The following is a 14,473-nucleotide window of genomic DNA, read 5'->3' on the forward strand; positions in this document are numbered from 1 at the left end:
GATGAGATCATCGTGGAACATGTGGGAGCCAACATGGGTATCCAGATCCCGCTGTCGGTTATTGACCGGAGAACGTCTCGGTCATGTCTACATGGTTCCCGAACCCGTAGGGTCTACACACTTAAGGTTCGATGACGCTAGGGCTATAAAGGAAGTTTGTATGTGGTTACCGAATGTTGTTCGGAGTCCCGGATGAGATCCTGGACGTCACGAGGAGTTCCGGAATGGTTCGGAGGTAAAGATTTATATATGGGAAGTCATGTTTTGGTCACCGGAAAAGTTTCGGGTTTTTCCGGTAACGTACCGGGACCACCGGGAGGGTCCCGGGGGTCCACCAAGTGGGGCCACCGGCCCCGGAGGGCTGCATGGGCCAAGTGTGGGAGGGGACCAGCCCCAGGTGGGCTGGTGCGCCCCCCCAAAAGGGCCCAAGGCGCCTAGGGTTTGGGGAGGGGGTGCTTTCACCTAACTTGGGGGGCAAGTTTCCCCCCTCTCCCCCCTTGGCCGCTACCCTTAGATGAGATTGGGGTTGCCGCACCCCTTGGGGTGGAAACCCTAGAGGGGGCGCACCCCCCTCCCTCTCCCCTATATATAGTTGAGGTCTTGAGGGCTGCCAACACATGAGTTTCTCCCTCTATTGGCGCAGCCCTACCTCTCTTACTCCTCCTCTCCCGTGGTGCTTGGCGAAGCCCTGTAGGATTGCCACGCTCCTCCACCACCACCACGCCGGTGCTGCTGCTGGATGGAGTCTTCCTCAACCTCTCCCTCTCTCCTTGCTGGATCAAGGCGTGGGAGACGTCACCGTGTTGTACGTGTGTTGAACGCGGAGGCGCCGTTCGTTCGGCACTAGGATCTCCGGTGATTTGGATCACGACGAGTACGACTCCTTCAACCCCGTTCTCTTGAACGCTTCCGCTTAGCGATCTACAAGGGTATGTAGATGCACTCTCCTTCCCCTCGTTGCTAGTCTCTCCATAGATAGATCTTGGTGACTCGTAGGAAAATTTTGAATTTCTGCTACGTTCCCCAACAGTGGGCTAGGGTTCGGTCGCCCAGGGGGTTATGGGGGAGTGTGGGGGGCGGCCTGGGCCGGCCTGGCTAGCAGCTGGGCTGACTGGCCCAGTGGGGGGGGGTCTCTTTCTCCTTTTTTGCTGGTTTTGTTTTTTTATTCTTTTCTGTTTTATTTTAGTTGCACTTTAAATTACTTAGGCATTTTCTAAAAATGTGTTTACTTCACTACAATTATCTTTGTAATATTCGGCAACCACCGAACATTTTTGTTCTAATTTTTGAAAACTTTTATTGTTAGATTGATTTTGAATTTGAATTGAATCGGTTTCGAACTAACACGAGGTTAGTAACAGTAACCGAGGTAACGTGGCATCGTTAACGCGGGATTACCGTAGCCTAATTATCCGGGCGTCACAGTGTACACACGAGATTTACGAGTTCAGGCCCTTCTCGGAGGAAGTAATAGCCCTACGTCTCGGTGCCCGGAGGCGGTCGATTGGATTATATGCGTGTGATGTTACAGGGGGTGCGAACCCTTGTGCCAGAGGAGGGGGTGGCTTATATAGAGTACGCCAGGACCCTCACCGTCCTCCATTACAAGGGGCTTAATGTACATAAAGTAGGGGCGTTACTGATAACGCCAGCCTTAAGTGCTATTAACGACCTAAAAACTACGGAGTGAACGCCTGCCCGTTGCAATGCTGAGTGACTCTTGATCTTCGGTAGGTCGAGTGACTCCTTGAATGGTCGAGTGACAATAGGTAGGGGGACACCCGAGTGATATGACTGGTCGAGTGGATTGCACTCAACATCTTTGACTGGGGGTCCCTTGTTGCCTCTTGGACTTCTTATCTTCCAGGGTAGTGACCTTGGATAGGACGTATGGGTCAGGCCCATGACTCTACCCCAGGTTTTTATCCTCATCAGATTGCAGTCAACGCATTTATTGGGCACTCCTTGTTGTCTCGTGAGCTTCTTTGCTTCTAGGGTAGTGACCTTGGGTAGGACGTATAGGTCAGGCCTATGACCCTACCCCAGGTCTATATCATCATCATCATCCTCGTGGTGGACATGTGTCCTCGGGCTCCGTCGTTGCGATGACGTTTGCTCAAGCGCCGGCGCGGAGCTTGGGAGGTAGTCCAGGAGCGGATGCAGATTGTGGTCTGCATCAACAACATTCTCGTGGTGGACATGTGTCCTCGGACTCCGTCGTTGCGACAACGTTTGCTCCAGCACCGGCGTGGAGCTTGGGAGGTAGTCCAGAAGCGGATGCAGATTGTGGTCTGCATCGGCGGCATCTGAAAGATGTAGGATCGTGTGCCGGGTTTGTGGTACGTGGATGGCAGGTATGGTTTCCTCCTCCGACGTCTTAGTCATGTGGGGGGTGCCATATCTGGAGTTCGATGGCGTGTCCGGAGTGTTGCCCCGGTCTGCTTCGTTCAACGGTAATGGTTTCGGCTTTGGAGAGCCACCTTGGAGGTCCGCAAAGCTGCATATCAGCAATGGAGCAGCGTCGAGCTCGGGTGTAGAGGTGATCCGTCATTTTTTTCCTTAGTGGCTGCTGTTGTGATGCCAGAGGCAGGTGACGAGTGTTGGTGTCAATTTCAGTGGTTTCTTCACTTTTGTTTGTATTTTACTTTTTAGTTGGTGTTCCTTTGTGCAAAGGCTAGCGTTTTACTATGTATCCAGGTTTGCTAGATCCGTGTGTACGTGACTTGTATTATGATTCTTACTATGATACAAACGATACACGTATTATCATGCAATAAAAATAAATCGAAACGGTTGTATTTGCGCCAATCGGACGGCCGCGCGGCGTCGCGCGCCGGTCGACTGGCGGAGAGCATTGGCCTCCACCCAATCGGTCCGGCTGACCCAAAAACCCATTTTTGAGTCGTGGCACCCAAATCATCGGCACCGAATCGCAACGCGAGCTGACCTGCTCTGTTTCTCCGCCCCTATGACCTGAGGCGCTACCGAGTGATCCCGGCGCCACGCGCCCCAGCAAAACCACGGCGACCAACTCTGCGCGGGCGCTGATGGTGCCGCCGTCCACCGCGCCGCGGCTCTGCTTCCTCTCTCTGCTCCTCCTCCTCCTCCTAGCCGCAGCCGCTTCTGCCACCGCAGATGCTGCGGCGGCGGAGGAGTTCACGGAGGAGCTGCTCCTCCGGCCGCTCCCGGACCGCAAGGCGCTGGCCCATTTCCACTTCCGCTCCTCCGCGCCTCCCGCCTCCGCCGCCGGCCGACACCACCACCTCTTCCCCAAGGCTATCTCCCAGCTGGTACTTAACCCCCATAGATCCCTCTTCTCAACCATAGAGATCTCTTTCTACCTGCTGTCCTATGGTTTCTGTTCGGGATAGCTCGTGTAATTAGGGACGCAGAAATTAAGCCATCTGGATCCGTAGGCACTCTACTGAGAGTAACACCAGGTGCAGTAACTGCCTCAAAGCTGGTTGCTGTTGAATGTTGATCTATTTCAGGCTTGCAGCTAGGATTAGATTAGGGTATTTATTCTCCTAGTCATAACATCGACTAGCTCAGGCAGTTTCCTGTTCTATTGTGGAAATGATGCAATTAAAATGTATGTAAAATCTAGGATACCTTAATTTCCAATCGACTTGGCTGGTGCTTCTGTTTGGGCTTTGCAAGAGAGACATGGATAATCTCTAGAACGTAAACTGCCTTAAGTTTAGATCAAAATTTGTCTTGATCAAATCAGGATTATAAAGCACTTGGCAGAGAACAACCTACCTATCTAGTTAACTTTCTAGTTTCATCATGAAAAGTGCTCTTGTCTATCTATGTTTATTTCTCCCTATTTTAGCACCTCAGCTGCTAAAATCCAGGCATTTCCGAACCTCTTCTATTCTGTATGATAATTACACGGTCATGAACTAAGATTATAGGAACCTCCACTGCTCATCTGTTTAATAACTTCCTACTGCCTTGTATGAATGTTTTGGAATTACTGTTAAGATCATTCTGTTCTGTCTAAACCAGGTCCAAAAATTTCATATTAGTGAACTGGAGCTATCTTTCACACAAGGAAGGTGGAATTATGAGCAATGGGGCGGATATGATCCAATGTCAACAAATAATGCAAAGCCCCCTGGTGTTGAGCTGTGGGCAGTTTTCGACCTTCCTTTGGCCGAGATTGATGCCACATGGAAGAACCTGACACACACACTATCAGGACTGTTTTGTGCATCCATCAACTTCTTAGAGTCTTCCACTGCATTTTCTGCTCCTCGTTGGGGATTTAAATTGAATGAAGGCAATCTAAGATATGGGGCATTGCCTCGGGAAGCTGTCTGCACAGAGAATCTAACACCTTGGCTGAAACTTCTACCGTGTCGTGACAAAGCTGGGATAGCTTCTTTGCTGTACAGGCCTTCAGTTTATAAAGGATATTACCATTCACAAAAGCTAAAATTGAAAGCATCACAATCTCTTGGTATTATTCTTGATCAAACACTCACAGTTGTGCTGCAACCAAATACAGTTAGTGGTAAACAGCTACATTCTACTGGTGGACAACTTCAGCCCAGCTGGTCCATGGAACATCTGTTCAGTAAGAAGTTATCAGGGAAATGTCTTGTGTCTAAATCCAGCAGAGTTTTTGTAGAGATTGAGAAAGGCATAGTTGACAATGTTGACAAAGCTGGGTCAGATGTTTCATGGAATAATGATTTATTTGTATTGTCAACTGCCCCAGACAGGTCCCTCAAAGAATTAGATAACTTGGAAGTCCAATCCTCTTCACTATATGAGTATGATGTTAACAACTACAACAATGATAAGCCTTTGAATGTGGGCATAACTTGGAAGCTTCCCTTGATATGGTCTTGCACCCGTGCGCCGTATCATGCAAGTAGATTTCTTATGGGTAGCGGAAATGAAAGAGGCTCAATTGCCATGTCATTTCTATCCACTGGTCTAGATAAGCAACTAGTGGACAGCTCAAATGATTGTTCGATAAAGGCTGTAGTTTTCCAGGTTGTTCCATGGTATGTCAAGGTCTACTATCACAGCCTAGAAGTTTTCATTGATGGGAGTAGCAAGGCTATATCAGAAGTAGTTGACAAGATACATGTCACTCCATCAGAAGACAAGCTTTTGCCTGGTACAATGGAGATGCTTCTTAAGTTTCCTTGCAGCATGCAATTGGCTACTCTTACTTTGGACTTCGACAAGGTGTGCTCTGCTGCTTAAACTACTGAAATTACGTTCCTTTTGGATTTGAAATAAACTTTTTACTCGTATTATACTTTTGACCTTTAGGTCAAGCCTCCACTTGTTGCTTGACCGCCGTTCATTCTGCAGTTAATGATATGCATGCATAACTAAATAATTTCACCGACTTATGTCTATGGTATATGGACCTTTTTTCAGGGGTTCCTACACATAGATGAATATCCTCCTGATGCTAATCAAGGATTTGATATTCCATCAGCTTTGGTTAGCTTTCCTGAGTTCAACTCTAGCCGAAGTTACCCTGAAGCTGATCCATTGTTTGTGTCGCCTTTGCTAGAGAACTTCAAGGTATATGCTGTAGAGATGTTATGGGTTCATCAGTAGTGTCAGGGAAAGAAAAACGCTTACTACGCCGGAGATTTGAAATATTCTGCATTGATTTTTCTCACTGCGGTATGTCTTTATCCTGCAGGAAGATGGTGTTGTGAAGTCGTACACAGAAGTGTTGCTTGTTCCATTGACAACTCCTGATTTTAGCATGCCATACAATGTTATCACCTTCACTTGCACTGTCTTAGCTCTTTATTTTGGCTCACTACTTAATGCTTTGAGACGAAGAATCGGCGAGGAAGAGAGGGGATTGAAGAAAGCAGGTATTTTGAGTACTTGGTTCATGTCATACGTTTTTCTTTTTCATGATGCTGTCAGCTCTTGTTAGGGAATTGCAATTTGCACTGCTTCAGTCTCAATCTCAAATGCTGAGGTGGTCGACGATTTATTTTTTCTGTTGGATCTGAAACCTTGGCACAGCGGTAAAGCTGTTGCTTGTGACCATGAGGTCACGGGTTCGAGTCCTGGAAACAGGCTCTTGCAGAAATGTAGGGAAAGGCTGCATACTATAGACCCAAAGTGGTGGGACCCTTCCCCGGACCCTGCGCAAGCGGGAGCTACGTGCACCGGGCTGCCCTTTTTTATCTGAAATGTTAGCTGGTGGTGCTGTTCTGACACAAGAAATCACTGCGTTGTTGATGATGTATATTTTTTCCCCCAAAACTGAAAACATAGGAGTATGAGCTACTCCCCGCTGTCCCCATTTGTAAGACACCCTGTATCTCTTACATGACGTCTTACAAAAAGGAACGGAGGTACTCCCTCCGTTTGGAATTACTTGTCACAAAAATGGATAAAAATGGATGTATCTATAACTAAAATACATCTAGATACATTCATTTCTTGGACGAGTAATTCCGAACGGAGGGAGTAGTACTAGTTATTATGAGTTCTTTTGGTTATCAATAAACTGAGGATTGGAACAAGGATTGATATTCATGTAAAGATCAATTTTCTGCCAGCAGTACAGATTCAAATGAAACCTGTTGTTTTCCTTCGTTTCATCAACCATACCTAATCTTCTGGATAAACTTTTTTGGGTTTTGCCCTCTCCCCTGCAGAAAGGAATAAATTCTTTTAGGGTTTAGATTATTGGACTCACAGAGCATATGTTGATATAGCATAAAAAATGAAAATTTGAGGATATTTTTCTTCTGTTTACTCTATCATTCTTTCTGATTGCAGTTGCTGGTCTCAGTCTCAAAATTTCGTTGCAATGTTTCCTGTATGTAGCATTGGAACATAAACGATCTTTAAGGTGTTATGGTAGCTTCTGTGTCAAATTTGTGGTTACCTCATGGTGTTGAATCATCCATCGAGTTGCTTCATATTGTTACACAAATGATTTTTTGCTGGCAATTGCTTGACTATTTTGATTCCTTGAATTTGACCTCAACACATCTCACTAGCTTTACTGGTCAGGATTGTAGCTTACCACAGCTTAAACATTTGTCTAACCAATGTCAATTCTGTAACAGATAAGAGACGAGGTCTCATTCCCCTATTGATAGCTAAGCTAAGGGGGCAGAAGGTTGATCCGTTGGAATCAGAATCCACGTCTCCTGCATCTCTGCCGTGGTCAAAGCTACTACTCAAAGTTGTGTTCGTCGCAGTAGTAGCTATTGTGTTCCATTATTTGTCGAACAGTTAGAGGACTAATATTGCTGAGAATTTTGATCAAATCCACGGTGGTAGATCGTATCCTTCTTCTTTTGTAGCATGTATGTATTACCTACATGTACAGGTGCTTGCGCCGGGGCCATCTTTTTTGTGACATCCTTGGTTGTTAAGAAGATTCTGCTCCAGTTGCAGCTTGACACCTTGTACATTTTTGTAGCGTGGCGGTTTGTACCCCTTTCTACAGTTTGACCTACACCTCATTCAGATATTCCGGCCCCTTTACTTATTACAGAGTTTAACTGGCGAGAAATGCATCCCTGTCCTTGTGTCTGCACTAAGCCTGATCATGGGCAGCCCGGCCCTGTCCCACAAACCTGGGCTGGGCTGGGTTGGACTTGTCACTTGAGCCGGGTTTGGGCTTTGTCTTACAGCCTGAAAGGATATCTGGGTGGGCCCAGGCTTCCATTATTCAACATTTTGGGCTGGGCTTAGATGTGTAGAACTAAAACAACAACATTCTTGTCATGCTTTTGGGCTTTGGGCTTGCATTCGGGCTGGGCTTGGGCTCAAGAACATGCATATTTGGGCTTCAGGCCAGGCTTGGGCTTGGGCTTGGAGTATGAGGTTGGGGCTTTTTGAAGCCCAGACCGAAACCCGGCCTGGTGTATGATCAGGTTTAGTTTGCACTTACATTTTTTAGCAACTCTAGCAACCTTCAAAATGTGCATGGAGTGTGGTCCATGATTGTTTTTCAGGCTGCTGACGCGACGCGCAAACTCAGAGTTTGTCATAATGTGGTTTCTTCTTCTTCTTTTTCCTTTGGTTGCATCAACTCAATACTCATAAGTTGGAGGTATTCAACACTTAAATTGACATAACATTGCAATACGATGGTCTTATATATGATACATAATTAATAGACGAGTAGTTCAAAAAATGTTACTTTTACATATATGTAGCAGCTATAGCTTGCATTTTCATGAGCCCGAGTCGATAGCGAATGCTATGCACGGGACATGCACATGTGACGAGTCGGCTGTCGACTAGGTATGGCATTGTGACGGTCCGATGTGGTTCACGTCGGAGTGAGACTGTCGGAGTGAGACTTGTAGGGGATGTGAGCGACATGGTAAACGCAGCCACGGTCCTTGGCGCGAGCTCCCTTTCTGTGTCCATTTCCTTGTTGGTTGTGCCACCTCGAACTCACGCCAAATGGCATGCTCCTCTCCACCGCCAACGATTGCACGATGACGGTCTCCTCGAAGACTTCACCGGGGTGAACGACCTAGGCTTATGCGGCGTAGCGGACATCATATGCCTCCTTAACAATGAGGGGGCGAGAAACTAGTCGTGTCAGGGCATGTGTGCGTCATTGGGCAGACTTTGGCATGGTGTCGGGCGATCTTCAGGCTGGCAAGAGGTGGCCTGTGGTGCACTCCAGCCCGTAGGTCTCAGTGATCCCACTCCTTAGGGACCAGGGCGACATTCTCTTGCGCGTCCTGGTGATCCCACTTCTCTCCTTAGCGATGAGGGCGCCCTCCTCGTCCAGGATCCGTTCCTCCTCCGTGAGCGGCGCCCAATCCAACCATAGGGAAAGCATCATAGTGAAGATGAGGGGAGTGGAGCCAGAGGGGGACGTGGAGAGGGAAATGGAGTTGTGGGCAGTGAGGAGATGAACCGGGACGGGAAACTCCTGCCTTTTATAGCCGTGGGGCGGTGGACGGCGAAAAAATGTGGCAGAGAAATGACATGGGCAGTTGGCCACACGGCGGCGGCCGTCAGTTTGGCCTGTTTTTGTGTGCAGAAGCCTTCTTTGAATGGTGTGATTGTGAAGAGCCTTGCCTTGCCTTGCCATGCCATACCTTCCTGGAGTTAAATCTATAGACTCATTCGAATGGTGTGATTGTGAAGAGCTATTCTTCTCCCCCTCGTGCCGCTGAAAAAAGAACTTTTATCTGAATCAGATGTATATAGACATGTATGTACATTTCAGTCAGTATGTAGCCCATATCGAAATATGCAAAACATCTTATATTGTGAACAGAGGGAGTAATATAGTACTACCTCTGTACACTAATGTAAGACGTTGAACATCTTACATTAGTGTACAGAGGTAGTAAGTTGCATAAACCAACACACGCATCCAGGGAATCTGGAACCTTGCAGTACTTCATTAGTGACCGAACGGCGAGCCAAACTACTTCCAAATGGGAAACATTACCTTTCTTTTTCAAGGTGATGTACTACTAGATAAATAAATAAACTTCAGTCTAGTTCTTTACATCATCCAAGCACACAAATCTGGCTCGAATCTGAATGCAAAGGAAGCAAAAGAACAGCGGTGGCAGCAGCGGCAGTAATCTCTTGATGTGGATCCTTCAGAACTTCAGAACAGCAGTCGTCGCTACTCAGACTCAACCTGCAACAAGGACCAAGGAGCTCCCCAGCACACTTCCATCACAAGAACTGGAAGTACTCGATGCATCTCGACTGGCCGATCGGCAGCAGTGTCCTCGACAGAGCATGACCGCTAGCAGCGCCAGACGAAGCGTCTGTTCCAGCAAGACTGTCGGTCTCCATCTTGACTGGGGCATCGCCTGCCGATGGTGATGTGTCTGTCCACTGAAACTGGTGACCGTAAGCGCCTCTGTCGCTCTGTTGGTTGGTTGTGCTCGCTGGAGACTGCAGTGTGCCCGGCAACGTTAGGAATGTCGGCTGCTCGCCGGTGGCATGCGACCCAAAGCAGATGGACACTGCTCTCCTCGAGGACGACTGTTCAGTGGTGTCTGGGGCGCTGCCGATGGGCCTCGAGGTGGTGTTGCAGCTGTGATGGTTGAAGTAAGTGACCGTGAACAATGGTGGGTCGCTCATGTCCTTCTGCTGGACTTGTTTCGTCGCAGGGCACTTCAGGTCAGTCTTGTAGGTACATCTGTAGTAGAACCTGCAAATTGTACAACGCAGATTTAAATTTCCAAGCCCGAAGTAAACAGAAGAAATCTTTGACAAAATATAGGCAGACAATAGTTGCATTCAAGAGCAAATGCATTTCCAGGACTAGTTAGGGAAGTATAGACATACAATAGGTGCATTCGAGAGTGCATGCATTTGGCATGGCTTCTGTGGTGTAGTGTCCCATCTAATGACAGTGCAAGTAATTTTCTTTTTGAGGAAAGTACAAGTAAATTTTGACACCTTTCCTCTGCCAACTTGCCTTATTCTTCTTCACATTTGAGTGCTTTAAGTAAGCAACTAAGCATACATGCATAGAGTAACATTACTTACAACATTCCTATAAAGAAGCACAATTGTTAAATCGTGTGCTTATTTTCACCTCTCCCCCCATCAACATTCAATCTATTAAAATTAGGCCAAAATGTTCCATAGTACCACACGCTTTGGGGACCTTTTATCTACCGCTTTCTAAAAGAAGAAACGTTAACATCTATGAGCAGTCTCTTGATGGACTAACAGGATCGATGTTGGGTCGCATCACGGGCCAACCAGTCTCCAAGGAAGTAAAAGAAGTATTAGCTGGGACCGTCGGCATGATGCTAAAGGTTGCAGACTTGAATCAGGACAAGTGGGCAAAACAAATGAGGAAACTTCTAGCCTGCTAGTGATATATATTAGATTTCAAACGACTTGCAAATGACAGGCAACAAAGGAGGTCCAGTTGCGATTTTTTTATCCATATGGCGAGCCAACACTTTTTTGGATTTTTATTTGTCTTGCTGGGTTGTCAATTACGTAAGAGATAGCCGCTGTGAAGGTCCCTACGCCGATTACATAAACAGTTTTTAGTTGACGTCTTGACGAGCATGCCTTTACTTTCCACTTGATTAAGGGCTATGCCGACACTTGTCGCATTCTAGTTCCGCCAAGAAGTAACTAGTGGAAAACCACGCAATATGTTATGTCCACAACAGAGTTTGCTGCAAAGAATCAAATACATTGACCAGACCGCCTGCTAATACACAAACTCTGGGTGCGGTAAGCGGTGATGTGATTTGTGGTACTGATGAAATTTTATTATTCCAAAAAATAAGCTTAATTATTTTGATTTTAATATCTGGCCCATTCACAAGCTGCATACAAAGAAATGTCTCTATTTCTATGTATAATGTTATAGAAACTAAAGATTACTAGTCAATAAACATGTTCTCCACCTATAGTAGACTAAAAAGATTCCTGCATGCATATTGGCTAATTTTCTTGATATAGCGAGCTAGGAATTCTTCCTGTTAGAAAAAGGAGTAGAAGGTCCAGGACCCCCCCAAAATGTTCCAGATCAACACACGCCCTCAGTAAATTCACCCAATTTCAGTCCCTGCTAATTCACCAGTAGATCTACCAACACCTAGAAACCAACCGTTCTACTTGAAATTACTTGACCACACACAGGCAACACATGCATGAACGGGAATAGGAAAAATATGGAGCTTGGGGGAATGGAGTGAATCGGCCAAGAACAAGAAGCAGACCTCGGGAAGTTGGAGTTGGAGAGCTTCTTCTCGCCGTACTTCCTCCACTGATGCCCGTCGTCGTACGGCGCGTAGGTGTCCGCCGTCCACGTCCGCTCCTCCTTCCTGGCGTCGCCACGCACAGCAACGGCAAGAGCAGAAAAAGGAAAATCAAGAAACTGAAGCGCAAAGCATCGACCTTCTGCTGCGAGAAATTAGCAGGGCAAACTGCGGGAGCGTACCGGATTCTTTGCTGGGTCCTGGTTGCCCTGCCGCTGGATCCCAGGTCGCTGGGGTAGGAAGGGACGGAGTCCAGGGCCATGGCGGTCGGTCGGAGAAGGAGAAGAGAAGCGAGGAGAGAGGAGGGAGAGGCCTTGGGATTTTGTGGGCCGGCGGTGGAGAAGAGGCGACGTTTCTGCTGGGGCCTTCCTCGGTCTCTCTGACTAGCTTTATTTATAGCATTAAACAACGACGGCGCGGGGAGGAGCATTCTTCAACGTTAACACGCGTCGCCCCCTCTCCCATGCTTCCCCTTCCCTTAACGGCGCTTATTACTCCCCACCCCCATCCAGACATTTCCTCCTGCTTTTTGAACCTTTTCTTCCAAGAGTGTACTACTTTTGTTAAAGATTTTTCAATTTAAAAGTATTTAAAACATGTTGATAATCCGGTCTCTATATTTATGACTGCTTCCTAAATTTATGAAAACGTTCATAATCTGGTGTTTCGGACAGCGCAGTCCGCGCGAGTGGTTGTGACGGCAACCAAACTTTCGATGCGGCGCAGCCCGCGCCAATGGTTTATGGCGTTAATTGGTATTTCAGTGTGGCGCAACCCGAGTCAATAGTTTGTGACTTTAACAAGTCTTTCGGCGCGACGCAGCCCACACCAATGGTTGCGACATCAGTCGGTCTTTCGGCGCGACGCAGCCCACACCAATGGTTGCGACTTCAATTGGTCTTTCGGTGCCGCGCAGCCCAAGCCAATGGTGTGACGTCAATTGGTCTTTCGGTGCGCGGCAGCCCGTGCCGATGGTTGCGACATCAATCGGTCTTTCGACACCGCGCAGCCCACACCAATACGCCAACTGGTCTTTCAATGCAGCGCCGCCCGCGTCAATGGTTATGACATCAATCGGTCTTTTGATGCGGCGCAACCCACTTCAATGGTTGTGACGTCAATTGATCTTTCTGAATTATTCTTTTTTTTTCTATGTACAACTAAATATCACTTAAGTCATGTAGGATTTTTAAAGCATGACATGATAAACTTGTAACTTGTAACCACTTTGGTTTGTAAGAACTTCCTAATGTATAAGTTCTTACAAACCAAAGAGGTTACAAGTTTTACAATAGAAGAGTAAATCTGGTTTGAATTTTGATGGTTAACTTTGGTTTAGTCTGACAGGGAAATTAAATCTAACCCAAATTGTCCCAATGCCACAAATATGTGGTTCAATGGATATATTGACAATAATAAATGATAACCGTGTGCATCTTACCCCATGAAAAAAAAGCCAGAAAGTTGTTCCTCTGCACTGCCAATCAATCTTTTTTCTATAAATAATTACTCTTGCTTTGAACCTTTTCTTCTAGGAGTCTTATTTTTCACTAAAGAATATTTGATTCAGAAGTATTACAATATTTTTGATGGATTTTGCACATTTGTTAAATATCCATATTAGAAGTTTGATTCGCTGTTTGGTAAGGATTTCTTTCTCTGTATTTTTCAAAATGTTTTACCTAGAAACTATCTTGTATAACTTCATGGAAAGACCGTTCCCTAAATTTATGGAAACAAACACAGTCCTCTGGCGTGACGTGCCCGCCCATCAGTGGACTTGTTTAACGTTGTTGCGTGCTTTGACTTGTCTTGACATCATGCCTGACGTGAAAAATGTTGAGCGGCGTGCGTTGTAATAGCTATGTTATAGTCTAAAGCCAAGATTATTATTTTTCATACAAAATGACGCATCATTTAAGTTATGTAGGACATTTAAAACCATACAACTGCAATCATGTGTTATTTTTATCCTTATATGCATTGTGGAGATCTACAAAACAAATACGCAAGTTCTCAATTTTTTCTAAAAAAATAGGCTCCGAGTTCTACAACAGAAATAGTAGTAAAGGTGGTTCGAATTTTGATGCTTATCTTTGGTCAATGTGACAAAAAAAAATTAAATCTAACCATGGTTGTTACATTGCCACAATGGTTTAAAGGATATTGAGAATAAATGATAACAGTGTGCATCTTACTCCACAGAAAAACCAGAAGGATGTTCCTCTCCATTACCAATATTTCCTAGGTATCTATAACAAAAACAGGGAGCGGCCACGGCAATCAGCTAACGGCATGAGTCGTCATGACAGAGCCCGGCACATGGATCCTGAATTCTGAGAAAAACTATATGCAAATGTCAATGCAGCCCCATGTGCAGGGGGGACAGCTCATGCCCCGCAATACATATTTTTCTTTCCATCTCATGCAGTTTGGTCTTATGTTAGTTGTTAATTAAGTAGAAGAAAGGTTTAGCTTTGTGAGCACAAAATCTTGGGTTTGGTGGATCAATCGTACCGACACAGGCTAGCACTGGAATCAATCAACAAATTTTAATACCGCCTTATGTACCCTAATCTCTCATAGTAATAGTCTTTTTTAAGCAGTTCTGTGGAAAGGATATGATATATAAAAAGAAAGGTGAAGGGTTGGAAGAACAAGTCTAGTTAATGACTCCTAGTTTAATTTAGTGGTACTCCTACTGGTTTACCGTGGCCACTAATGACAACATGGAAGCA

The 14,473-nt window shown here is 46.0% G+C and overlaps 2 protein-coding genes across 2 annotated transcripts; one reads left to right on the plus strand and one right to left on the minus strand.

Moving 5' to 3' along the window:
• The first annotated feature begins 2,916 nt into the window (after nucleotides 1–2,916).
• On the plus strand, nucleotides 2,917–7,506 carry LOC119295496 (GPI transamidase component PIG-T-like). Its single transcript, XM_037573931.1, has 5 exons — nucleotides 2,917–3,290; nucleotides 4,012–5,205; nucleotides 5,404–5,553; nucleotides 5,678–5,858; nucleotides 7,074–7,506. Exons 1-5 carry the CDS (start codon nucleotides 3,048–3,050, stop codon nucleotides 7,244–7,246), a joined length of 1,941 nt encoding a protein of 646 aa, XP_037429828.1. The 5' UTR covers nucleotides 2,917–3,047; the 3' UTR covers nucleotides 7,247–7,506.
• A 1,857-nt stretch (nucleotides 7,507–9,363) lies between these two features.
• Nucleotides 9,364–12,112, minus strand: LOC119295498 (WRKY transcription factor 55-like). Its single transcript, XM_037573932.1, has 3 exons — nucleotides 11,918–12,112; nucleotides 11,697–11,801; nucleotides 9,364–10,156 (listed from the first exon to the last, which is right to left on the minus strand). The coding sequence occupies exons 1-3, from the start codon at nucleotides 11,995–11,997 to the stop codon at nucleotides 9,673–9,675; spliced, it is 669 nt and encodes a 222-aa protein (XP_037429829.1). The 5' UTR covers nucleotides 11,998–12,112; the 3' UTR covers nucleotides 9,364–9,672.
• Nucleotides 12,113–14,473: the final 2,361 nt, after the last annotated feature.

Source organism: Triticum dicoccoides, chromosome 4B, assembly GCF_002162155.2.
Source record: "Triticum dicoccoides isolate Atlit2015 ecotype Zavitan chromosome 4B, WEW_v2.0, whole genome shotgun sequence".
Taxonomy (NCBI): Eukaryota; Viridiplantae; Streptophyta; class Magnoliopsida; order Poales; family Poaceae; genus Triticum; species Triticum dicoccoides.

Excerpts from the sequence above, each read along its gene's own strand:
- LOC119295498 (XM_037573932.1), bottom strand. The coding sequence starts at position 11,997 with ATGGCCCTGGACTCCGTCCCTTCCTACCCCAGCGACCTGGGATCCAGC. Across the intron at positions 11,802-11,917 it reads AGGACCCAGCAAAGAATCCG|GAAGGAGGAGCGGACGTGGA; the intron begins GTACGCTCCCGC and ends TGGCGACGCCAG. Across the intron at positions 10,157-11,696 it reads TCCAACTCCAACTTCCCGAG|GTTCTACTACAGATGTACCT; the intron begins GTCTGCTTCTTG and ends TACAATTTGCAG.
- LOC119295496 (XM_037573931.1), top strand. The coding sequence starts at position 3,048 with ATGGTGCCGCCGTCCACCGCGCCGCGGCTCTGCTTCCTCTCTCTGCTC. Across the intron at positions 5,554-5,677 it reads CTTTGCTAGAGAACTTCAAG|GAAGATGGTGTTGTGAAGTC; the intron begins GTATATGCTGTA and ends TTTATCCTGCAG. Across the intron at positions 5,859-7,073 it reads GAGGGGATTGAAGAAAGCAG|ATAAGAGACGAGGTCTCATT; the intron begins GTATTTTGAGTA and ends ATTCTGTAACAG.